This window comes from Monodelphis domestica, chromosome 2 (genome assembly GCF_027887165.1).
Source record: "Monodelphis domestica isolate mMonDom1 chromosome 2, mMonDom1.pri, whole genome shotgun sequence".
NCBI lineage: Eukaryota > Metazoa > Chordata > Mammalia > Didelphimorphia > Didelphidae > Monodelphis > Monodelphis domestica.
The window spans coordinates 35,839,180-35,865,248 of record NC_077228.1 but is presented as its reverse complement, the minus strand read 5'-3'; the positions used below and the strand labels follow the sequence as shown (position 1 = coordinate 35,865,248).

At 38.0% G+C, this 26,069-nt stretch overlaps 1 protein-coding gene across 5 annotated transcripts in view; it reads left to right on the top strand.

The window, feature by feature from the left end:
- The window catches only part of BRDT (bromodomain testis associated), a 68,084-nt gene that overhangs the window by 5,520 nt on the left and 36,495 nt on the right, over window positions 1-26,069 (top strand). For 3 of the 5 annotated variants that reach the window (XM_007480337.3, XM_007480332.3, XM_007480333.3), the window contains exons 2-13: window positions 1,596-1,739; window positions 2,119-2,356; window positions 4,426-4,563; window positions 5,658-5,772; window positions 7,552-7,727; window positions 8,709-9,062; window positions 11,664-11,792; window positions 12,453-12,641; window positions 15,379-15,557; window positions 15,661-15,950; window positions 16,037-16,150; window positions 16,226-16,372. In XM_007480337.3, coding sequence (XP_007480399.1) covers window positions 2,168-2,356; window positions 4,426-4,563; window positions 5,658-5,772; window positions 7,552-7,727; window positions 8,709-9,062; window positions 11,664-11,792; window positions 12,453-12,641; window positions 15,379-15,557; window positions 15,661-15,950; window positions 16,037-16,150; window positions 16,226-16,372 — 2,020 coding nt within the window. In that variant the 5' untranslated portion in view covers window positions 1,596-1,739; window positions 2,119-2,167. The remainder of the gene's footprint in view (window positions 1-1,595; window positions 1,740-2,118; window positions 2,357-4,425; window positions 4,564-5,657; window positions 5,773-7,551; window positions 7,728-8,708; window positions 9,063-11,663; window positions 11,793-12,452; window positions 12,642-15,378; window positions 15,558-15,660; window positions 15,951-16,036; window positions 16,151-16,225; window positions 16,373-26,069) is intronic. The other 2 variants (XM_007480334.3, XM_007480336.3) reach the window with 2 other exon arrangements.

The following is a 26,069-nucleotide window of genomic DNA, read 5'->3' as shown; positions in this document are numbered from 1 at the left end:
ACCAGAGTTGCCTACTCTTTTTAGTCCCTTTTGATCTTCCTTTATATTATGCTCCATTCCCTAAATACATATTCAGAAACATCATTTTCTGCCAGTTGTTTTTTAAATTTGATAAAGCTTAAATTTTATCCAGTTTTTTCAGTCTTCTGATTTTGTTTGGATAATTCTTGCCATCTGATACAGTCCTTGAGTTTTGTTTGATCTATTCTGATTTCTTTTCTTTAATAAGCTGTTTATTTTCCTTCTGTTTTTTCCTTGACGAACTTTTATTTATTCATTTTTTTAAATGTCTTCATTTTTCCTAGGTGTGCATGTATTGCTTGTGGGATAATCTAGTCTTTGCTTTGAACTTCTGCTTGGAGTTATTCTGGGATTACTCTTAGGGATCCCTAGATTTGTAATCTTTTTTTTGTTGTTGTTGTTGTTGATATTTAGTGTAAGCAAGTTTAATTGGTTATATTGGTTCTTTATATAAATCATCTAATAAAATAAATCTTAAATAGCAGTTGCACATGTGATTTCTTTGTGCCCCTCTACCCCCCTCACCAACTCCCAAAAAAAGAATGAAAAAGAAACACAAAACACTTCAATAGACTCCTGATTACTATAGTGTTTTAATTCCTTAGCATGGAATTCAGTACTTACAAAGAACTGGCCTCACCTTTGTGGTCTTGTCTTATTCAAATCAGCCAAGCAGTTATTTATTAGGTGTTTACTACATGCTAGTCACAGTGCTAGATCTGGAGATACAAAGAAAAAGGTAGAGAGAGACAGAGAGAGACAGAGACAGACCAGGGGGAAGAGGGAGGGTTGGTAGTGTTGAGTTGCAGAGGTCAAAAAGGACATGAAAACTACGAAAAGGAGGATTTCTAATTTGCCCTAGAAGTATATTCTAATGTTCCTGTTAACTTTTTATTTCAATTAAATAAACTGAAAACTCAAGCACTGAATTTTAGGCACTTGACTTCATGAATAAAAAGCACTTATTAAGCACTTCAATATTTTATGTGCAAAGCACTGAGTATACACATAGAAGAGTAAGGAGCATGCAGAGCTCTAGAATGTGCTAGGCACTGTATTAGGCTCTAGGGAATAATTACCCTTGTGGGAACTTACATGCTGTTGGAGGAGGTCATATATAATAGGAATAAAAAGTAAATTCAAGACTATTAAGATTAGAGTTGAAGGAATTTGGGGGGGGGTGAGCTTGTTAGGAAATGAGACCTTTTTTTTTTTAATATGGCCAATTGCAGGAGTTTACTTGACCATATTTGTTACAAGATTTTGTGTGTGCATTTTTCAAAAGAGATTGGGGATGGGGATAGGTTTTTGTTCATTGAAGAATATTTTTTAAAGAGGCAGGTGGTATGTCTGGATGTCATATTTATATGAGGAATAGGAAGAAAATTAGATTGACTGGGCACATGAAGGATATAAATCTGGCATAGAGTATAAAGCATTAAGATCTTTTTTTCTAAGTCTTAATTTTTACCTGGTTTGATATTGTTCAAATGATAACTTTTTGATTACATGCAAATCCATCTAGAATACGTTTAGAAACTAGCACTTGTCTGAGTCTGTCTTTTTTTTTCTAGTAGGGATTCTTCCAAACACATGAACGCTGCAAATGTTTTTAGGAAAGCAGATGGAAATATTGTGAAAACTTAAAATACTGGAACTCTGAAACCAAGGACTACACAATGAACAAACTTTCAGTGGCTTTATAGGAAAAAGAAAAGGTATCTATATAAAGATTTATATAAAGGTCTTTGAATGAATGAAAAATCATTAAGTGGCTTCCTATGTGCCAGAAGCCCTGGAGATGCAAGTAGAGGAAGGTAGGCAGTCTTTGCCTTGCAAGAGCTTCCTTTCTAGTACAGAAGGCCACTTGTTGAGGGTGGGGTGCAAGTCTGTAGAGAGCAGTAGAGTCCCTGGACTGTTGATGGACTTCTATGTTCCAAGAATGGGAATTCATCAGGATCCCAGAGCTGGAGGGAGTGAGGAAGGTGACCAGTATTGTGTCCTGAGTCTGGGGTCTGGGCTTGATGTGGTCATCTCTCATCCACTTTTTAATCTGAGTAATCTCAATTCAGTCTCGACCCATTTTTTCTTTCCCAGGATATATGTGTAGGGAAGACAACACCTCATCAGGAAAGAGCTGATCAAAATGTCTCTGTCAAGTCGACAAATGGCTATTGTCAACCCCCCTCCACCAGAATACATAAATGCCAAAAAGAATGGCCGACTCACGAATCAGCTGCAGTACCTGCAGAAGGTGGTCCTGAAGGCGCTGTGGAGGCACAGCTTCTCCTGGCCCTTCCAGCAGCCTGTGGATGCTGCCAAGCTCAAACTCCCAGTGAGTGTGGGGAGTGCAGGGAAAGGAGATGGATGGCATCTGCATGTCCAGGGCATCAGGGCTGGACTCTTACTAGCCCATAGGCTGGTGTTGTTACTCTGGAATGTTCATGTGTTGAACTAACTGTAAACTGTAAACTTGGTAGCAGCAACAAATGTTGCAGGCTCTCCCTAAATACCCAAGACTTTGTTTTTTTTGTTTGTTTTTTAAACCCTTACCTTCCATCTTGGAGTCAATACTTGGTATTGGCTCCAAGGCAGAAGAGCAGTAAGGGCTAGGCAATGGGGGTTAAGTGACTTGCCCAGGGTCACAAAGCTGGGAAGTGTCTGAGACCAGATTTGAACCTAGGACGACCTCCCATCTATAGGCCTGACTCTCAATCCACTGAGCTACCCTGCTGCCCTCGTGCGCCCCCCCCCCCCCCCCCCACTTTGTATTTTTAAGCTATCGGCCATCATTTTGGTTTTGCCTGCTACATTCATACTGTACAGCTGTGGATTTCTAGAATTCAGGTCACAAACACTTTTCCCTAGGAGTAGTGGTTAAAGCAATACTATATTAGAGGAGATAATCTAGTATAGTGCATAGAGGACCATTCTCTTGTAGGGAGACCTGGATTCAAATTCTGCTTCTACTTATTGCCAAAGGTAACTTGCTGAACCTCTCCTGATCAACTTTGAGTCACAGGCCAGTTTGCCATTAGTTTGGCTTCATTAAGGCAACTTCCACACTAGAGTGTTCCCTATTGTAATTAATAACTAAATTAAATTCTGGTCCTTAATTTCTATAGACTTTATTCATATTTACTTGAACAGGAGAAGGCAGACAGAGAGAAAAGAAACTTATTCTAGCTAAATGAGTGCTCTCCACATGGCTCCCTCAGCCACCTTCCTTTTCCCATGCCTGAGAAAATAGAGACAACCTACTTCCTGGAACCTCCCCTTTTGTTCCTTCCCTTTTACTCCCCAGATCAATTGCCCAATCATTTCTGGGCTAAGGTGCTTAGGTTGCTGCCCTGGGACCCATGCTCTGGGAGTGCAGACACATAGATCAGGCCCAAATGTGTGATCCTGGGAGGGGGTCCCCTTCACACACTATGTTGATGAAATCTGAGGTTGAACCCACACAATGTAATAAGAATCTGGTGCCCAGGAAGCTTCCCAAGGAAATATACAGCAGGATTACTACCCCTCTCCTTTCCCCCCTGCCCCTCCCCCCTTTTCTTTCTTTGAAGCCAGTAGATCCTTTATTCCAGCCTTTAGATTAGAGTTATCCCCAAAGTGCTAGTATAGTCACTTTATGCCCAAGAAGCATCTTTAGGCAGGGCTGAAATCGGAGACCAGTTCCCACCTCTCAGACTTCCAGGAGCCTTTTTTGAATTGGCTTTGGTTGTCTGGACACTTCAACCTTGCTTTTCTGCATAGTCAGTAAATGTGTCTGATTTTAACTCCTATGATATTCCATAACCATGCTGCTTAATTGTTTTCACACTCCTTAAACCTGGCCAGTTTGAACACTGCTGGGGGGAGGGGGGGAGCAGAGGTTCTCTTGCCCAATTAATAATTATGGTATTAGGCAAGTTAGGCTTGAAAGATTTATGACACAGTATGTTGAAGTGTTGTCCCCCATTCTTACATCTAAGTTCTTTCTACCTGAAGAAATTAGTTCTTTTAGACATTTTGGTGCAAATTGTTGTCTTTTGTTAATAAATATTCATTTCAATTATATTTCCTTCTTGAATAGAACAGTCTAATTTCTGTTATATTTAGTATAGTGCCAAATTTGTCACAGATCTGCTGGCTTTGGCATAAGGTTAGTTATACAATTCTGTTTCTTTTTAAATTTCTGTTTTTATTATATAACTAAACCTCTTTTTATGTATAAATATTCCTGTGACAATCAGACACTAGATCTGTTATTACAAGGTTATTTGGTTTTCAGATCCCATCCTTACAATAAAACAAATTAAGTAGAATGAAAGTTAGATGTTTACTTATTTCATTTGTGCACAAATAATTATGGTAACTGCTCTTGTTAGGATTTACATTCTTCTAACTTCAACCCCACAGGACTATTATAGCATCATTAAGAAGCCAATGGATTTGAGTACAATTAAAAAGCGTTTGGAACATAAATACTATGTGAAATCATCAGAATGTGTAGAAGACCTGAAAACAATGTTCACCAATTGTTATTTATATAACAAGGTATGTTATTATTCTTAATTTTTGCTGAGTAGATGACCTGCTAAGTCCTAAAAAATGTTTTTTAAACCATGTTATGTCTTGTAAAGAGATGTGCAATTTATGATTTTTTAGTAAGGATACATATTCGTCAGTTTATGACTAATAACAATAACAGCTAACAATTTCTATGGTCTCCTGCTATTCTGCTGTGTTTGAGCTTTTAAAGCCTAACATGAGGGTACAGTGACCACCTCCCCCTTCATGGAGCTAAACCAAGGTCCTTGTTACTCAGAAATTCCTGCCCTGGGGGTGGGGGAGGGGAAGAACCATTGCCCTGCCATTGCTTATACTAGAGTCCTCTGGCTTTCTTTCTAGCTTTGTTATGCTTATGTTTTAACATTGTTAGGAGATACCTGTCCAAGGAAGGGCAATTTAGTTTACAAAAAAAAAAAAATTTAACTTCCCACAAAGAAAAATGCCCCAGACTTTCTTGCCTTCTCACCTTTGCTCAGGCTTTTCCCTATCTCTAGAATGTGTTATTTTTCCCTTGTTCCCACTAATTCCTATTTCTATGACTTATAAAATGGCAGAGCCAAAGAACACTTGCTCTTGTTTTTATAGAGCCTGTGTTGAAATCCCAACTAATAATGCTTGAATGACCTTCCCTGTACCTCAGTCCCTTCATCAGTAAAATAAAGAGCAATCAGACTGCACCTGAGTGTGTCACTCCATCTCTGAAAGGGAGCATCCTTCCAACCCTCTATACATGTTCCAGTCACTGTCACCCTGAGGTACCCTGGACACCTCAGCTTTATCATCTAAAATAATTGGTCTCCTGACTCTTCTAGCTCTTAAGTCTGTTCCAGTGAACTCCAAGGCTGTACCTTCTAACTCTTTCATCCCACATCTGCTCACTTACATTTTTCTTCTTATTCTGGGCTCATTTCTTTTCTAGAGACAAAATTGATATAATAGTAATAATGCATTATTTATGTAGTAGTATTTGCCTATAAAATTCAAATAAAAGTAATGTGAGAGGTACTGTAATTTTTCTGATTTGCTTTTTAAATGATGGATTATATGAATAACATTATAAATCTTAAATTATTTTATAGCCAGGTGATGACATTGTTCTTATGGCACAAGCCTTAGAGAAATTGTTTATGCAAAAAATGTCTCAGATGCCTTCAGAAGAACAAGTAATAGGCGGAAAGGAAAGAAAAAGAAAAGGTAAAAAAACCAAATCCTGATTTGAAAACTTTGTAATTACAGATTTTCCCACATTTGTATTGTGTTTTGGTTTAAAAACTAAGGGGTGCTGGTCTATTAAACTTTGTTAGTAGCTCCCAGTATCAAAAGCCCATATAAACATAATCATGCATGGCCTTTACCCAACTTCCTAAAGTTTCATGGTCTATCTTGCAATATACATTTGTCTCATTCTTCTAAAAAGAAAGGAAACTCAAAGTACTACTTGGGTTTCGGTTTTGACCAGCAGGGAGGAACCTTTACAGAAAACAACCTTAGTTCTTCATAGCCAATGAAGGAAATTATTCTGGGCATTATCAAAGATAACTTCACAAAGAGCATGTTTTGAAATTTCAGAGAAAAAAAAGCAAATATCCTGTCACCTATATGGACAGTAGGAATGAGGAGGCCCTTAGTAACAAAGTTCTCTCAATTAGACTATAAATAAAATAGCTTTGATAGCCTCAATTCCTTTTTCAATATCAGGAAAGTGACAGAAGGTGTTCGATGACACCAGTGTTACTCTGATACTGACCATCCAGCTCCAGATGCAACTTCAGAGAACAGCCAGTCTCATGAGAGAACAAATGGGGTTGTTGTGTGCTCTTCATGATTGAAGGTCATTCTGGTCCCTGGGGTAGGTGTCCTGGCCTGAACTGATCTCTTTCAGGATAGTTCCCAAACATTCAAGCAGCTAACCCCTTCTCAACAACAGCCATTTGTCTTCTACTTGTGTTGTTGGTTCCAACTTTGATTTCTTTCTAGGACTTGGAGTATCACTGCTATCACCTGGAAGTAATGAATCCCTGGATTTTAGCTGGTAGCAGCATTCATAGAGAATTCCTGGGTCCCATCTCTGTCACCAGAAGCCTTGAAGTGTCAGGCACTATGCTAAGTACTAGGGTACAAGCACAAAGAATGAGCTTATGTTCTAACATAAATCAAATGAGAATACATGTAAAAAAGCTTGGCGAACCTTCAAGTCAGCTATGTAAATCCTAGTGATGAGGGTGGTAATGTCATGGCAGACAGTTGAAAAAAGAATGTCAATCCTGTGGTTTTTACATACAAGTCTTCATAGAGTCTGACTTGGCATTAATCTAGCATCTGTGCCACCACTCATCTAGAGAGAAAGGGAGAGATATATCAAACTGCAATAGTTTTTCTCCCATATCCTTAGCCATAACACATACACACACTTGTGAGATGGAGGTAATAAGAATCTTGAGCAAGGAAAAGAGAAATGTTTAAATGTAGCCTTAGACCAACATTCTAAAATAGCAGTCACTATTCTGTTCTTTCCCTGCTCAAGCCTCTTTCTCTCAAGGATGGGAACTCCAACAGAGCAGCTCATGTCTTTAACCTTTCTCCTGAGAACTCGCCTATTGGAGATATGCACTTCATCAAGTGCCTCTTTTGTGCCAGTCACTATGCCTGGATGGATGGCCATTAGACTATCATTTCTGGGATGAGGAAGGCTTTTGTCTAAAAAATATTTTTGTTCAAAGTTTTGATTATTCTCTTTAATTCATCTCCTTAATAAAGGCCTTTTTTCTACCATTCAATTTACTTTTAAAACAGAAGTCTGGAGAGACCTTTTAGACCAGAGAGGTTACTTTTTAATGATTTGAGTTGAACTATAAGTTGTTGAAATACAAATGAAGTGTAACAACTAGATTTGTGTGTGTGTGTGCGCGCGCGTGCATGAAAATGGATTTCCAAAAGAATTTTTTGAAAATTTGTGAACTATTTTTTTTTTAGGTACTCAGCCATCTTCAGGAGTTTCTACTATTAAAGAAAAACCATCCCCCAAGGCTTCTGAAATGATAGTTAAGCAGCAAATGATTCCATCTTCTGTGTGTCCACAGACATCACTTTCTCCATTACACATGGCCAAAGCAGCTCCACTGAGCTGTACCACACAAGCTGTTACACAAGTAAGCTCTTCATCCTAACTTGTTCTTGGTGTGCTTCTCTTCCCCCCTCCACCCCCCTCACCCTAGATATTGGGCCATATCATGATTTAACTATGTAAAACAGAAAGTTTAAAATAAGAATGGTAATAAAATCATCTTAAAAAATCTTAATTTTTAAGAGACTTCCGTGCTTGAATTAACTTTTCCTGTTTTTCATATTTTTTCAAAGCATTTTTAAGTCTGATTTCTTTTTTTTTAATCATATAATTATAATAATAGATGCAGAAAAAGTTTTAACAAAATATAATAGTCATTCCTATTAAAATAGAATGCATAGGAATAAATGGAGCTTTTAAAAAAATAACCAGTGTCTGTCTAAAACCATCAGCAGTACCAAATCTCAAACTATTTTACAAAAAGTGGAAATCATCAAAAAAGCTTCTACTGGCCAAGAAATTGAGTAGTAGATGAATGAAATAAATTTGGTACCCAATTTGTTCTTGTTATTCAATCATTTCAGTCATGTCTGACTCTTCACAATCCTATTTAGGATTTTCTTTTTTTTTTTTATTTTTAAACATTTTATTTGGTCGTTTCCATACATTATTCACTGGAAACAAAGATCATTTTCTTTTCCTCCCCCCCTCCCCCCCACCTTTCCCTCTCCCATAGCCGACGCACTATTCCACTGGTTATCACATGTGTTCTTGACTCGAACCCATTTCCCTGTTGTTGGAATTTGCATTATAGTGTTCATTTAGAGTCTCTCCTCAGTCTTATCCCCTCCAACCCTGTAGTCAAGCAGTTGCTTTTCATCGGTGTTTTTACTCCCACAGTCTGATTTCTTAAGTAAGACTTTTTGGTTTGTGTTTTAAGTGTTAATATTAGAATTTGTGTCTTTTTTGTTTTGTTTTGTTTTAAATGCCAGAACTTACAATTCAGATCTATAAAAAAAAAAATCAAGCTCTCTGAGTAATGTTTAAATTATGGATTTTCTTCTAGGTTAAAAGGGGTGTGAAGAGGAAAGCAGATACTACAACCCCTACAACTTCAATAGTGACAGCAAGTAGTGAATCTTCACCAACTCTAGTTGAACACAAATCTGCTAAAATACCACTTTTAAAAGAAAAAGTAGTGAAGAATATTGTACCAGATTCTCAGCAACAATATAAAGTTGTGAAAAGTATTAAATTAACTGAGCAGTTAAAATACTGTAATGAGATTCTTAAAGAAATGTTTGCAAAGAAACATTTAGCATATGCTTGGCCTTTTTACAAGCCGGTTGATGTTACTGCTTTAGGACTCCATAACTACTATGATGTAGTCAAAAGTCCAATGGATCTCGGAACAATTAAAGTAAGTAGTTTTGTCTGCTGTTGACCTAATTAATGGTCTTTTCAAGTCTTCATGTCATTGAGTTAAGGTTTTATATTGACTTCTATTTTGTTGTAGCTTAAAGATTTTTGGACCTTGTGTTTGTGTGCTGTTAGTCATATGTTCCCACCAAAATCAAAAAGTGTCATGATAGATTGAAACTGTAGCAATAGGATTTAGCGGTGATCTTGAACAAAAGAATTGGAGTCCACTAAGGAACACATCCAGAAGTGGATATTGTGTCTGCATCAGTCACTGCTGTCCAACATTGTAGGGGTGATTTCACCCTAGATCCTGTGAGCAGTCCTTTCTTCAGAGTTGGCATCTATAGACAGCTGTTCTGCCCTCCTTGCTGCTTCTTTCTGCCAGTGTTCGTTGTACTTGGAATTCTCTAAAGTCATCCCTTTTCTTCTTTCATGAAGCACAATGATAATCCATTACGTTCATATTTCATAATTTGTTCAGGCATTCCCCAGGTGAGAAATACTTCCTTTAAATTAGAATTCTTTTTTCTCCTTTCTACTCACCCCCTCAGGCCCAGGAAGATTGCAGCTATTCCCTCCCAAGTTTCATGTTCTTATGTCTGCCCCTCTCCCCCCAAATCTTTGTTTGGCTCTATGTTAAGTTTGGTTATCTTTCTGTCCCCATTGTGTTCACCCTTCCTTCATCCATTTTGGATGAGAATGAGGTTCTTCTGGTGCCCATTTAAATCCTGATTATGAGAGTAAGTTCTACTCTCTTCTACACCAAGTATTCTTTTACCTTTCTTCTCTCCCCAAACCCTCCAAACAGAACCACTTAATTCCCAAAGCCTCCTTTTTTCCAATTTAAATTTCCCAATATTTTTGATAATCATTAGGTTCTAGAGGGATACATTCTTTTCTCCATTAAAATGTTCTCACAACATCATTGTACAGTTTCTTCCAGTTACTCAAATTGACCTCTAGGTTTCTCTGGACTCATATTCCAGAGGTCCAACTTTGCAGGGCAAATAAATTATTCTTGATTACAAGTTTATCTATTTGGCATTTTGGAATATTGTGCTCAAAGATCTGACTTCTGGTAGAAACTTTTGTGACTTAGGTGATCCTCACTGATTTTCCTAAGTGTCTCAACTCTCAGAATAGTTGCTGTACTTTTTTCTGTGTTTTGGGCACAACATTATTGGAAATTTCTTTTGGGCTTCCTTTTAGGATAGATCCCTTTTTTTGTTTATGATTTCTTTAAATCCATTGTCCAGAATATTTTTAAATCATGGCTTTTAAGTAGTCCAGATATTGTTAAATGATGTCTTCGACTTGATTTCAAGTGAGTTATTTTTGATATCTTAAATCTTCTCTTTCTGCAGTCTTGTGAAGTCATAGGTTAGTTTAGTACATTGTAGTTTTCAGAGACTCCATTTCGTAGATAAAAGTCAGCAATTTATCTTTTATGTGTTTCTCTATCTTCTTCCAGATGTTTTTGTGGTTCTTGAGGAAAGTCATTATTCCTTTTAATTTGTGCTTTCAATTTTCTTCTTTGTGGGCATTTCTAGGATTTCATTGATTTTTCTTTGTTTTTTTTTTGTTTGTTTCTACTTTACTCATCTCTCCAGTTTTAATTCCTAACTTGGTGCTTTTGTTCTAGGGCTGTAATCTGCCTCCTTCCATACTTCTGGGTGGAGTGGTATGCCTTGCTTAGTACTTCCTTGGCTCAGCTGGATATCTACACTGACCTCTGAGATAGGCTCACAGAGCTGAAGAATGAGGGTCCTTGTTGGCAGGCTCCCATTCCTATTGTTAGTGGGCTTCTGCGTGGAAGAAGTCTTTTACTGTCACTTCTTTTTGGATTGCTTGGTCTTTTTTAGGTCCAGGACAGATTTCTGATTTTTGCAACATGGATATATCGGGGCTGGGGCAATCTTTTCTCCTACTCCTACCCCTTCCCCCAACACATACACATACATGTTGTAGGGATCAGAGCTACAAAGGACATCGGGTTATCTGGTTTAAGCCATTTTGGTTTTTTATATAGATAAGGGAGATGATGACCTATAATCTTGAGTCCTCATTCTGTCTGTCACCCATGCTGCCTAGCATACTGCCTCAGATGAGTTTGTCCCATAGAGCAGGTTTACTTTAAATGAATGGAGCTGTCTATTAGTTCTAGAGGAAAGGAAGGGGAAACTGTGTGCCAAACAATATCGTTCAGTCATGTCCAACTGTTTTATAACCTCATGGACCGTGCTGTTTCTGGGGTTTCCTTGGCAGAGAGACTGGAGTCATTTTGCTATTTCCTTTTCAAGGGGATTAAGGCTAGCTGAGGTTAAGTGAATTGCCTAGGGTCACATAGCCAGTAAGTGCCTGAGGCTGGATTTGAACTCGGATTTTCCTTGACTCCAGGCCCAGAACTCTATCCCCTGGGCCACCTTTACTGCCACTCTTAAACAGTATAATAAAATTATAACATTCATGTTATATGGACACTGACTTAATGCCTGCTGAACTGCAAGTTACTGCAATGAAATACTCATGAAGACTTCTTATTTCTAGTATGCTTTTGGAATTGTCTACTTTTAGAAAACTCTTAATTTTTTTTTAATAGAAAAAAATGGACAACCAAGAATATAAGGATGCACATGAATTTGCTGCAGATGTCCGGTTAATGTTTATGAATTGCTACAAGTATAACCCTCCAGATCATGAGGTTGTGACAATGGCAAGAACCCTTCAGGTAAGACAGTATTTCAAATCTTTCCATTTTAAGAATATAGTTTGTGTTTAGATTTTGGTAACATATTAAAGAATCTTTCATAAAGCATTCAAGTATTGCATCTGATTAAATCAACCTCTGAATAAAGTCCCTGTCAATAAAGGGTCCCTCAAAATAGGATTGAGGGTGAAGCACAGGCCTTGTGGTCCACTTAAAGGAGATCTATAAGCTATTATAGGACAGCACTGATGAAGGTTTTCAAGTCCATGTGCCCAAACTGCAACTTCAAGCTGCCTATGAGCCCCCTCCATAGCCGTGGGCCCCCACCCCCTTTTACCCCAGAGAGCAGAGGATGCAAAAAAATGTCCTCCAGTCCTGGGAAGAGGGGGAACAGAGCAGCTCCCCCAGTGCCAGCTCAGCATGCATGTCAATACTGCTATAGGATTCCTTTCATTGAGCAGGAGACCCCTTCAGAAGGAACATGTTGAGAACACAAAGGAATTCAGTCATTTGGAAGTCTGGGGTGAGGAGAAAGTTAACCTCTTGAGGTACATAATGGGAGGGAGATCCACTTTCTGTTGTATTTTAACCATTTCTTTCTTTGTCTTTCCTCGGGAAATGATCTCATACTATTAAATCTACATTAAACAAAGTAGACATTTTGTTTTTTTGGTAATTTAGGATGTTTTCGAGATGCAGTTTGCTAAGATCCCAGATGAACCTATCGAAAGAATGCCCATCTGTTACATTAAAAAGGATATCACAAAAGCCTACTGTAGAGAAAGTAGCAGTGATGCCTCCTCTGAAGACAACTCTTCTGAAGAGTCACCTGATGAACGTGTCCAGCACCTGGCAAAGCTTCAGGAGCAGGTAGAGTACCTTGTTTAGGCTGGATCAGTTGTGTCATATTTGTACACTATTTTAAAAAAATTTTATTTAGTCAATTTAGAATATTATGCCTTGATTACAAGAATCATATTATTTCCCTCCCCCCCCCCCCCCCTTCCTACAGCTGATGGGCAATTCCACTGGGTATTACATGTGTCCTTGATCAAAACCTATTTCCATGTTGTTGATGTTTGCTCTAGGATGTTCATTTAGTCTACATCCCCAGCCATATCCCCTCAATCCATGTGATCAAGCAGTTGTTTTTCTGTTTCTACTCCCACAGTTTTTCATCTGAAAGTGGATAGTGTTTTTTCTCATAGATCCCTCCAAGTTCTGGATCACTGCATTGCCACTAATGGAGAAGTCTATTGCATTCAGTTGTGCTACAATGTATCAGTCGGTGTACGATGTTCTGCTCCTCTCACTCTGCATCACTTCTTGGAGGTTCTCTCAGTTCCCATGGAATTTCTCCACTTTAATATTCCTTTGAGCATAATAGTATTCCATCACCAACATATACCACAATTTGTTCAGCCATTCCCCAATTGAAGGGCATCCCCTCATTTTCCAATTTTTGGCCACCACAAAGAGTGCGGCTGTGAATATTCTTGTACAAGTCTTTTTCCTTATTATCTCTTTGGGGTACAAACCCAGCAGTGCTATGGCTGGATCAAAGGGCAGACAGTCTTTTATCACCCTTTGGGCATAGTTCCAAATTGCCCTCCAGAATGGTTGGATCAATTCACAACTCCACCAGCAATGAATTAATGCCCTGACTTTGCCACATCCCCTCCAGCATTCATTACTTTCCTTTGCTGTCATTAGCCATTCTGCTAGGTGTGAGGTGATACCTCAGAGTTGTTTTGATTTGCATCTCTCTGATTATAAGAGATTTAGAGCACTTTTTCATGTACTTATTAATAGTTTTGATTTCTTTATCTGAAAATTGCCTATGCATGTCCCTTGCCCATTTATCAATTGGAGAAGGCTTGATTTTTTTTTTGTACAATTGATTTGGCTCTTTATAAATTTGAGTAATTAGACCTTTGTCAGAGGTTTTTGTAATGAAGATTGTTTCCCAGTTTGTTGCTTCCCTTCCTATTTTGGATGCATTAGTTTTGTTTGTACAAAAACTTTTTCATTTGATGTAATCAAAATTATTGATTTTACATTTTGTGATTTTTTTCCCCCTAGCTCTTGCTTGGTTTTAAAGTCTTTCCTTTCCCAAAGATCTGACATGTAAACTATTCTGTGTTCACCAAATTTATTTATAGTTTCCTTCTTTATATTCAAGTCATTCACCCATTTTGAGTTTATCTTGGTGTAGAGAGTAAGATGTTGATCCAGACCTAATCTCTCCCATACTGTCTTCCAGTTTTCCCAGCAGTTTTTATCAAATAGGGGATTTTGGTCCCCAAAGCTGGAATCTTTGGGCTTATCATATACTGTCTTGCTGAAGTCACTTACCCCAAGTCTATTCCACTGATCCTCCTTTCTGTCTCTTAACCAGTACCAAATTGTTTTGATGACCATTGCTTTATAGTATAGTTTGAGATCTGGTACTGCAAGGCCTCCTTCCTTCACATTTTTTTTTCATGATTTCCCTGGATATCCTTGATCTTTTGTTCTTCCAAATGAACTTTGTTATGGTTTTTTCTAATTAAGTAACAAAGATTTTTGGTAGTTCAATGGGTATGGCACTAATAAATAAGTAAATTAATTTGGGTAGGATTGTCATTTTTATTATGTTAGCTCATCCTACCCATGAGCAATCGATGTTTTTCCAATTGTTTAGATCTAGTTTTATATGTGGAGAGTGTTTTGTAGTTGTGTTCATAAAGTTCCTGTGTTTGTCTTGGCAGATAAATTCCTACATATTTTATATTGTTTAGGGTGATTTTAAATGGAATTTCTCTTTCTAATTCTTGCTGCTGAGATGTGTTGGAGATATATAGAAATGCTGATGACTTATGTGGGTTTATTTTGTATCCTGCAACTTTGCTAAGGTTGTTGATTATTTCAACTAGCTTTTTGATTGATTCTCGAGGATTCTTTAAGTAGACCATCATATCATCTACAAATATATTTGTGCACTGTTAAATGTATTTTCTTCAGTTAAATTAACCAGGGTATTGTTTTCACTAGGTTTAGGTAAACAAAGAAATTTGAAATGGTTGGTATTTATTTGAACCCCAAACTCGTTATTTACATTGAGAAATTTCCATATTGCTAGCTACACTGAGTGATGCAGTCTGATTTTAAAGAGTTTACAAGATAGTTTTGAAATGCCTTTTGGATGAGTGTCACTTCAAGCTTTTGAAAACAATTTCCTTAGTTAAATGCTAGTTATAATATATATATATATTTTTTTTTTTTGGTTAAAATTTTAGACTTGGTGCATGATTATTTTGGACATTCTTTTTAGTTTGTTGGGCAACTTCTGGAACTGAATTATGAGTTCAAATTAAATTTTTTGTTTCTTTATTCTGTCTTTTTATTTCATGCCTGAAAGTTGGAGACCACTAATCTATATTTAAAGCAAGGAAAATACTTTCTCTTAGGAGAGTAAATTAATAAAATTGAATGTGTAAGACTTCAAGGGAATGTGAGAGTCTTAAGTTTATTCAATTAAGATAATATTCTGAATTTGCAGCACTTTCATTTTTATAGATATCTTTAATGTTTAATTTTAAAGGTTATATAAATATTTCTTTATTAGCTCAAAGCTGTTCATCAACAACTACAAGTTCTGTCTCAAGTACCTTACCATAAGTTAAAGAAAAAGAATGAAAGATCTAAAAGAGAGAAGAGGAAAGAAAAAAAGAAATTTATCAACAAAGATGAAAGTCAGAGGAAAAATTTTAAGCAAATAAAACTAAAGAAAAAGCTGAAAAGCAGGTAATTTTTTTGTAGTTTAACTTTACTTCACATAGTCTATTTTTATATATATGCATAAATCACATTATGTGAACTTTACTAAGCAAAATAAAATTTGTTACAGTCAGCCAAAAAAGGCCAAGCAACAAATCTTGACATATAAATCTGAAGATGAAGATAATGCTAAACCTATGAATTATGATGAGAAAAGACAATTAAGCTTGGATATAAACAAACTCCCTGGAGACAAGCTTGGGCGAGTGGTCCATATCATAGAGTCAAGAGAACCATCTTTAAGGAATTCTAATCCTGATGAGATAGAAATCGACTTTGAAACACTGAAAGCATCAACCCTGAGAGAACTGGAAAAATATGTCATGGCCTGTCTGAGAAAAAGACCCAGAAAATTTCACGGTATGTATCTCTGCAAATTAGCAGCAGTCTAACTGGTATTTACTTTTGGTTGTGGTCATGCTCACTTTTTGTCCTAAATCATGCAGCTAAGAAAATAATGAAATCCAAAGAAGAGCTTCATTCACAGAAAAAACAGGAGTTGGAAAAGCGGTTACTGGATGTCAGTAACCGGTTAAATTCTAGAAAACGCCAAACAAAATGTAGGTGACTGTTTTAAAGTGTTGGTGCGGCTCCTTAATTCCACTGGTAGTTTAATCTCTCCCCCTGTTTTGCAGCTGAGAAAACTCAATTGCCCAAGGCAGCAGGAGGGGCCACTCGGCTGAGTGAGAGCAGCAGCAGCAGCGGTGGTGGCAGCAGTTCCTCCGGCTCGGGCAGCAGCAGCAGTGACTCGAGCTCTTCTGATAGCAGTGATTCTGAATCAGGTTAGCTGCCCTTTTTAAGTCTCTCTGTGTAGCTGGCACAGTGTTCCTTGAAAGGCTAGAACTGATATCTTTAAGGAATATTTGTTGCATCTAACAGGAAGCTATGATTTGTACTGCCAGATCTGTGTTTGCCTTGTTTTCCATCCCAATCTCACCTTCCTGCCTTGAAGTATGTGAACTTGTATGAGTCTCTGATAGGCTTGTAATGTCCAAGAGAGAATTAACAGTTGACAAAAATAGAGACAATCGCTTAATAAAACATTTTAAAATGTTAGATCTACATTAGCTTATCACAAAATAAAGGGTCACTAAAGGGCATCTCACTTTATAGTGACTGTAATCTGGTTTATCATGGAAAGCAAGGTTGTAAAATGTATTCTCTATTGTGTGAGACTTCATTCTGAATTGAATTAGTGTTTTGAATTGAGAAACCAACCATTTGAATTAGACTTATTTTTTTTACTCAAAGTATAGTAAAATGGTTGTACACTCTAAATGTCGAATTCTCACTTGTGCTAAATCTGTTATCTTGTACAGTTAAGTTTGAGACAGTTGAGAATTCTGTCCAAAGAAGTAGCTCATGCCTCATTCATTGGGTCTTTTGCTTTAGAAAATAGTCTTTACAGTTCACTAACAATCACTGCCACAAAACTAATGAGTTGGCAAAAATTTCAATAAATGTATTAGCCAGAAGTTAAAAGTTGAGAATAGGGGTATTTTTCATTCATTAAAAGTTTTCTTTTTATTTGTTCATAAATGAATTGTTTCCTAAGTAGCATCAAGGCTGAGCCCTAGTTCATAATATAATATTGTCACATTAAAAATTCTTGCTTCTTGGAAGAATGTCTGCCTACTTAAACCTACTGGTAAAGTTCTACTGGCTTGCAAGTACCTATTTCACTTTTAGACATTAATTTTGTTTGAGTTTATATAGTACTGACTTCTGAATTTCACATTCCTCAATTGTATTGTGATGACTTTATATTGCATTTTTATAGAGTACTAAGCATTTTGAACTTTAGTTAAAACTTGTCATGCTAACAGTTAAAAGATTCAGGATCCATTGATATTGTAAGACTTTTCCCCTCTATTTGACCTTTTTTAAACATTACGCAACCTTCATAAAATTCTAAGTTGCATTTAGTGTTTTAAAATTGTACTTACTCTTTGTAATTTTTCATCCAATAAAGAGCTTGTGAACTGATAAGGTAAATTGCTCTGTCTCTTCTTTAGTTGTAAGCTTTTCAAACTCCACATTATGGTTTTGACAAACTGCATAAATCTTGGGCATTTTGCAGCTGCTTTTTAAAAAGTACTTTGATTTTTAGAAAAGTGATCTACATACAGGAGGGCTAACAACATTATTTGCAGGCCTTTTAATATCTATTTGTAATGATGATGTGTACTATTAATATTTACTCTTGAAATAGGCAAAACTGTGTCAGCACATTATAGCATATAGTGAGAAATGCCTTGGGTCCGATCTCTTGATTCCTCCTGGCTTATGTGACTTGGGACAAGGCACTTAGATTCTCCCTAGCAACTCACAAAAAGACAATACATCTCAGACATGATGCCTTTTTGCTTTGAAGGGAGAGAGCATTTCCTCGTTGGGGAGTTCACACTGAAATCAGAAATCATGCCCTGGCACTCTTCCTACTGTGTGCTTAGGTACCTTACAGAGGTGTGTTCACCATCAGCCATGTCTACATTCCCAGTAACCAAAGCACCTGTGAGCAAATCTTTCCTTTGGCCCTAAATGAGGATCCAAATTACCTTTGCATCAGCCTTATCTCATCAGTTTTAATTGAGACCGTTTCCAGTTTTTATTTTCTGATTTGCTCTCTTGTTGTACCTCAACCTATATTCAGAAATACTATTAAATTACATTGCTCAAGAATTGTGTGGAATTTGACTCTTGAATTTCTGCTTTTTTATTCATACTCAGGTTAGTGTCATCATGGCATGTCCACAATTGGTCATGTCACAAAACAGGATACCACAGTTCTTTCATTTACATCCGGTTTTGAAATTGGAAAAATACATTTCTTAGAAAGGTGGGGGGAGGAGTAATTAAACCTTAAAACATCCTCTAAATCTCTTCCAATAAATTGGAGTGTATCCTTTAATGGAAAAAGGTGCAATTGAATTTCCTGTTTGTTTAAATGGAACAACGTTAAACCAGTGAGTCGGGAATGTTCTTTATCCTATTCTAAATAGTCCAAAGGTAGATATAGTAAGAAAAAATAATCCCCCCTATGAAAAAGGGATTTTTCCAGTTCTGTGCTGTAGCTTGTGAGCAACATTGTGTGTCTTTTTTTTTTTTTTTGTAATCTTAACCATAATCCTAGAATCTAAAGAGTTCTTAATGGGGAGATATCTTTTTAGGGACCAAAAGGAGTAAGGTTTGTTATCGATCATTTCTTATAAATGTGTGTATACATTAAGAAACTAAACACACCAACATTAAAGGACATTTTAATGACTTTTCCCAAAGTACAAATTACAGAGAAACTAAGGGTTTTCATAGGAGTAATAGTCCAAGACTGTGCTTACTAGAATCCTTTAGTTTTGCATAACCATTCTCTGTCAGAGAAATACATGATTGGAAAAGTAGGTGGCTTTGTTTATTAACAACATAAAGAGAGAACCAGTTCCTTGCTCTAATGGTATCCATGCAATGGCAAGCAAATGCAAAGATGCCCTTGATGTGGGTACTCTCCCCATGGTAGATTTATGGGAGGACATGGACAAGAGAGATGGGTGGGCACAAATGGATTATATCTGCATCACTGGAGAAAAACAAGAAGACAGACTAGATATTTTCACCAACAATTGGTAACTTGATACTAGCATGACACAACCAGTTATTTTATCTCCAAAGGTTTGATGATAAAAATTTTACACTGGTTTTGTATTCTATTACCATTTGTATATCATCATGGTGTCATCTTCATTTAAATGGTTAAATTTGTCCTGCCTTACAAAATTTAATATACCATGTGCACTGACATAAATGTTAAAATTTGAGCATTTTACTTACCTATCAATATAGATTAAAATTAAGACTCTTATACCATTTGAAAGTATATATATCAAACTGAAAAGTAAAGATGATTAACATTGATCTCTGAGGAAGTCTACAGAAATTAAAAATATTTCAATTTCAATTTGGCTTAAGTCATATGTAGGAAGATTTCAGCCAAGATACCCATCAACCTGGGAGGGTGGGATCGGTACATGTTATTTTTTTCTATCCAAATACATCTTTAGGTAACCTCTAGCTTTAGCATTTCCTCCAATAATGAATATAGACCACTCTTTTTCTGAAGAGGCCTAGAGGCTTCACCAGACTGCCAGAAGGGGTCCATGACACACACAAAAAAAGATTAAAGCACTAGAGTATTCAAACATACAGGTAATATACCAATGAAATACCTGTGAACTTGAAGATGGCATAACAACTACCTAAATGAACTTCATACTCTTTCCATTCAACTAGTTAGATGTAGTTAACAGTAATAGATCAAATTTAAAACATAAGCCAAAAGAATAGTAATTGTAGCATATCAGTCTATATGTAGAGCTATCCCTGATATAAATATCTGAGTATAAGAACTAAGAGCAGCCATTCAAGTTTGTGGAGGAAGCCCATTGCCAGTTACCACATCTGGCCACTGGTTGTTGTTTCTTTGAGGACTAAGAGTTGTCCAATGTCAAACTCAAATAGAAACTGCCAGGCATCTCTTGTTTTAGACAACAACAAATTAACACTATGTTGAATTGTAATTTTTTTTTTGTTAAAACATTTGCCAATTACATTTTAATCTGATTTGGGCTGCTAGGGAGTTTTGGGAGGACCAGACTTTGACAGCTCTGCAGTGGACACCTAAGAGAATCTTATTGTGCAGGACTAAAGGAAGGAATGTGAAACCTAACCTGACTTACTGTAAGTAGGTGGTAACAGTCATGGATTAACAGAATTAGCTAGCTGGGCCCCGTCCCCTTAAAAAAAAGCAAGGTCATGCTTTTACCTGAAGGCACCCCACACTAAACCTCTTTTCTAGTCATAGTATCAGTTCACATGTTTAATTGGGTAAAATGGAGACAACAATTTCCAGCAACATATTCCCTATTGAGGAAACAACCCAAGTTAAGGATGTAAATAATTTATTTAAGCCAGCACAATCAGGGGATTGATTCATCATCGCCAAGACCAGCTTATGATGCCCTATAAGCAAATAGCTGTATTATGTTTTTTTAGTGCTATTTCTACCTGTTGATGGTGATCCCTTTACTCTTTGAAGAAAGTAAGGCATGCCGCAGCCACCAATATTGTCACGGTTTTATCAGGAAACAGTGCTCTTTATTTAGATAATTTTTCACTTGCTCCATTTTTTAGGTTGACTTGATTTCAGAGCTATGAGCTCAGGAATCAGTTTTATGAAGCCCTCAAATCTTCTATTTTATAGTGACTAAATTAAATATAAAATAGATGTGTTCTTTGAGAGTCTAGGACTTAGTTTTAATGGCTAATTACTTTCTTGTTCACTAATAGGTCCTTGGAAGAGAAGGTTTCAGTGGCATTTCTAGGTTTTGGAATATCCCTTATTTGGGAGCTTGGGGGCCAGGTAAGATAGGTGAAGAAGGATACAGAGATCTGACATTTGTGTACCTCTACTACTGTGCCTAAATACAGTCACAGAAAACATTAAACACTTACTATGTGGCAGCCGCTGTCCTGAGCGCTAAATATACAAAGAGGCAAAAACAGACCATGTATGTCCTCAGCTTCCATTTTAATACTGTTCATAGTATGCAAACAACCATGGTCATGTGAGATTTAGTGTAGAGGGCAGGTCGACTTAAAAGGAAAGGCCTTTAGCCAGAAGTAGAATTTGAAATGAATCTTGAGAGGAACCAGGTACAGGCAAAGAGGGAAGCTCTTCTTAGGCACAAGGGAAGAGCCCAGCCAATGGAAAGACCCTGAGGCTGGTGTGAGCAATAGCAGAAAGGCCAGTGTGGCAGGATTGGATCCTCGATTATGTGGGGGTGGGAAGCAGAGAAGAAGGTCCAGTCTGTGGTCCTGGAGGGACATGGGAGATGGCTGCTAACGTGGTAGGGCAGGGGGTGGATCTGGTCAGGCATCTGCTTTAGGAAGATGGCTTTGAGTAGAACGAAGCAGGGAGCAGCCAAGGTAGGGAGAACCACCACTTTAGGCTATTGCAATAGTCAGGGCATAAAGTGATGGAAGGTCTTCCCCCAGTGTGTCAGCAATCTGAGGACAAAAAGGACTGTACATGAGGTTGTGAAGGTAGAAACCACAAGACTTGGCAAGAGATTGGAGATAAGGGGTGAGTGTGAGGGCAAAGTGAAGGACCACTTGTACTAGCAAGCTTGGGCGACTGGGAGGATGGGGGTGCCCTGGACAGGAGCAGGAAGTTAGGACACAAAAGGGCAGGGGGAGGGGGAGGGCATCCTTTTTCAGACATGCTGAGTTTGAAGTGTCCAGTGAGCAGCTGGAGATGGAAGCCTGGAAGTCTAAAAAGAGGGGTAGGGATGATGGAGTCCCTCAGAGCCAGCTAGAAAAGAGTAAAGGGCCCAGGACTGAGTCTCTGGAGATCCCCACTAGTGTTAGGCCTGACCTTGGAGAAGACGCTCCCAAGAAGATTGACAAAATTGGTAGTAAGATAAGGGAGAATAGGAAGAGCCAGGGTCATGAAAGCCTAGAGAGAGGAAGTGTTCTCCCAGAAAAGAGGGATCCACTGTGTCAGAGGCTACAGAGGTGAAAAAGAATGAAGACTGGGAAAAGGCTATTAGAATTGGCAGCTAGATCAAGGGCAACTATAAGAAGAGCTTCAGCTAAATGATGAGATGTAAAGCAGGAACAATAAGAATTGACTAGGGGCCCAATATGCCTTCATTAAAGTTTATTAGTTTTTAAGTAAAATTTCAGGCTATAATTATAATGTCTATTAGTAACTGATAACATTTCTCAATATTTATTTAGAATTTCACAGTACATCAGGCAAGAAATTTGGATATTAACCTTACAATCAAGACTGAGAAGCACAAGGCCTTCAATCTGAATCCGGCCAGAAAAAGGCCTCTTCTCTATAGCATATTTAAAAAATTGGGCATGCTGTTTATGTATCAAGGTGTTGCTTTCCAAGGCTATACTTCCCATTCCACTTTGGGATCATTAGAATCCCTTGCTTTCCTTAGCTTTCCTTGCTCCACTTCTACACTTGCCTTTCTATATAACTTTTCCCTGGGTCAGAAAGACAGAAAGTATGCCCTCTTCTTTTAGAACAGATAACATGTCTCCCTTCTAACTCTCTTCCTCTCTTCTAGCTAGATGTTGCTAGTTCCTTAAGTCCTTCATGTGAAACCTTTGCTGTTTTGCTCACTTTTCTCTGAATGCTCTCTAGCTTATCAACATTTTTCCTAAACCAGCGATGGTGAGCCTTTTAGAGGGGTGGGTGATGTCCTTAGGCACACATAGAGAGGGGAAGGGCAGCAGCTTGGCCCCACATCCCTCTGGCTTTCTAATAATGAACTCTTGTGCTAGGGTGATGGCAGGTGTGCCCACAGAGAGAATGCTGAGTGTCCCCTCTGGCACATGTGCCGTAGGTTTACCATCACAGTCCTAAACTGTGATGCCCAGGGCTGATCACAATTATCTAAATTAACATGTTATTGTTCCTGGTGGGACTATCTAACCTGAAGTGGCATTTTATTTTATTTTTTGGCTGGTTATCACACTACTCACTGAGCTCACATCCAAATAAAAACCCTCCAGTCTTCTTCAGATAAAAGGTACAGTCTAGTAATGTCTATCCTAGCTTAAGTGCTTGGTGCCAATGATTTATGACTCTTAACTTTGAACTCCATAAATTAAGCTCAGCATTCTAACGTACAGAGTTGACTCTTGTTATCCAGAATGTCAGCCATCCCTCCCAGCTTTATCATCTGTGTGATCAGTAAGCATCACATCAGTATTTTTTTTTTGGTCACTGATAAAAATTTATAAACAGTGTGATGCTTAGCCCAGTTTCCTGGGTCAGTTTCTTATAGATATCCCCCTGGGTATGTACATCAAGCTTTTAATGACATAAGTCCAGCCGTACACCTGAAGATACTATTTTCCAGCTTACATTTTATCTTTTGCACAAAAAAGCATTTGAGACTTTATCAAATACTTTATTAAAATCGACAAACAGCCTTCCCCCATTTACTACCTCTTGATTAAATCTATTAGCTCTGATGTGCTTCTGCAGAAACATTCTGGTTCTTTTCTAACTACTTTTTCCATTTTCATTCATCATCCTTTTGACATAGATTCCAAAATGTTTTGAGAAATAAAAAACTTAAGCTCACTTTGGTCCTTCGCTGCTCTCCTTCTTTGTTAAGAATCAGAATGATATTAGTCCTTCCTCAATCCTTCCAGTCTTTCAGTGACCACATCTGCTAGGTAGTTTTTTCAGTCTCTGAGGATACTGTTCACCTGGACCAAGTGGTATGACTTTATCAAGGCCAGCCAAGTTCTCTCTAAATGTTTACTCGGCTTGTATATCAATTCCCTGTTGAGTACTTTTGTTCCGGTTTTGGTTTTTTTGTTTTATTTTGTTTTTCAGGTTAGAAGATACTTCTCTGTGACATACAAAAATCAAATGTATTATTGCCTTCTCATTTCTACTTTCAGGATCTTCTTCCTCAATCCCTCTAGTGTTTTGTTTTGTTTTTCTGTATCTTTGCCCTTGTTACAGTCTACATTAATTATAATATATGTGTGGAGGCTAGTTATCCCACACACACACACAATGAAAACATAAGCTTTTTTAGGATTTACATCTTTAAGGGAGAGAGGGTTTTAATCTTGTCTCTGAAATTTAGCTCCCAGGTGACCATAAGCCAAGTTAACCCCTGCCAGCCTGTTTCCCTATCTGAAAATGGGGGATGATAATAATACTTGTACTTCCTACCTCACAGGGCTGTTGTGAGGAAAATGCTTTGTAAACCTTAAAGTATTCTAAAAATAGCATTATTGTTGGATGTGGTATTCCTGTCACAGTATAGTGCACCTGCAGTCTTGCTGTGCCACAGCCATCCCTGCCATTTGATTTGGGGCCACTCTCAACTCTGTCCTCCCATGAATGCTGCTTCACGAGGCATTCACCAGCCATGCATTGAAAGCCCTTCCTCTTGACCTAATTGCACCAATATCAATGGAGCATGTGAGCTGCCCCTTGGCTCCCCATGACCTAACCGCCTTCTTTTTCAGTCTTAATTCTCTCCAGAGATGTCTGCACCTTTGGGGATCATACCGTGTCCGAGCCTGCTTGTGCCTGCCAAAAACCCCTTGGCTTGTCTTTTGGGTGATAACCTACAACTTTTAATACCTTAGCGTCTAGTGTGTGACTCACAACCATACTACAGCATCAGGAGAATGTTGAATTTTATAAGATAAGTTTTGGTGCCAACTAGAAGTTTAAAACTACAAAAAAATGCTAGTTATCCACCCTTTATTTTATTCTGTCCTCCATTTGCTGCCCCTCCACAGAGTCTGTCCAACATGATGGAATAATCAAGACCATAAGAGTTCTTCATTTTGAACAGTGTGGTCACTTAGAAAATATTTATGTTTAATTTTAGTGAGAACTACCAGGACATTGCCTTGAATTGCCACTGTATTTGTAGTCAGTCCCCTCAAAGGAACATATAGCTAAGGCCCTCCTTAATCCTTCATCTAGGAATATGTATCCCATCCAGATGGAGAGACACGTACACGTATGGTCAAAGTTTTAAACTGAAGTCATGTGAAATTTTCTCCCCTTACTGGACAGACTGCTCTTCCACTATCCCCAAACTCCTGATTAATCAAAACTGAGTGAAGTGGCATTGAGATAACACTTATTTCTTTTATCAACTGGAACATAATTTTGTCCTGTGGCAATTTTAATGTCTAGCATCAAACATTTTAGGAGAGGGAAGGACAGTAACATCCAGTGGAAAATGATGTCATTTCAAGAGACAGAAGGTAATTATTGAAATTAGAATGGTTAAGCTAGACAGATATGGAGATGAGGACCAATCTTAGGCACCATGGAACCTCCAGAGCAGAGAATGAGACCAAGGCGAGCGTTCGAGTAAGTCCCCTGCCCTTGTGTGTGTCATTGGGAAGGCAAGGACTTGGGGAACTGTAGAGGGACCTCAGCCCACTGCTCTTCCCACCACTTCCCTCCTTTCCTCCTGGCCATGTCACACCTGAGTCATGGGCAGGGCATGGAGGGCTGGAAGGGGCTCCTCACAAGGTATGTTGGAAGCCACCAGGAGCAGCTTAGTGAGCTGGAGATTGTGTCCCCCATATTTAAAAGTGGCCCTTGGCACAGAGGTCCAGGCATTTTCGTGTATTTTTTTACTGACTAAACACCTCGGTCCTAGCATAGACAGTGTGGTGCCATGAGAAGAATGCTGCTTTGAGAAATGGCGCACCTGGGTTCCTCTGGGACCTCTGGCAAGTCACTGAAGGATAGACTAGGTGATCTCTTAGGTCCCTTCCAGTCCAAAATCAATGATCCTGTGCAGTTGGGGGCTAAGGGTTTTACTGAAAATTAGTTGTTTTTGTGTTTTTTAATGGCTAGAAATTTTGATCAATTGTAAAAGGGCATAAGAAATGCTGTATAAAAACCTCTTA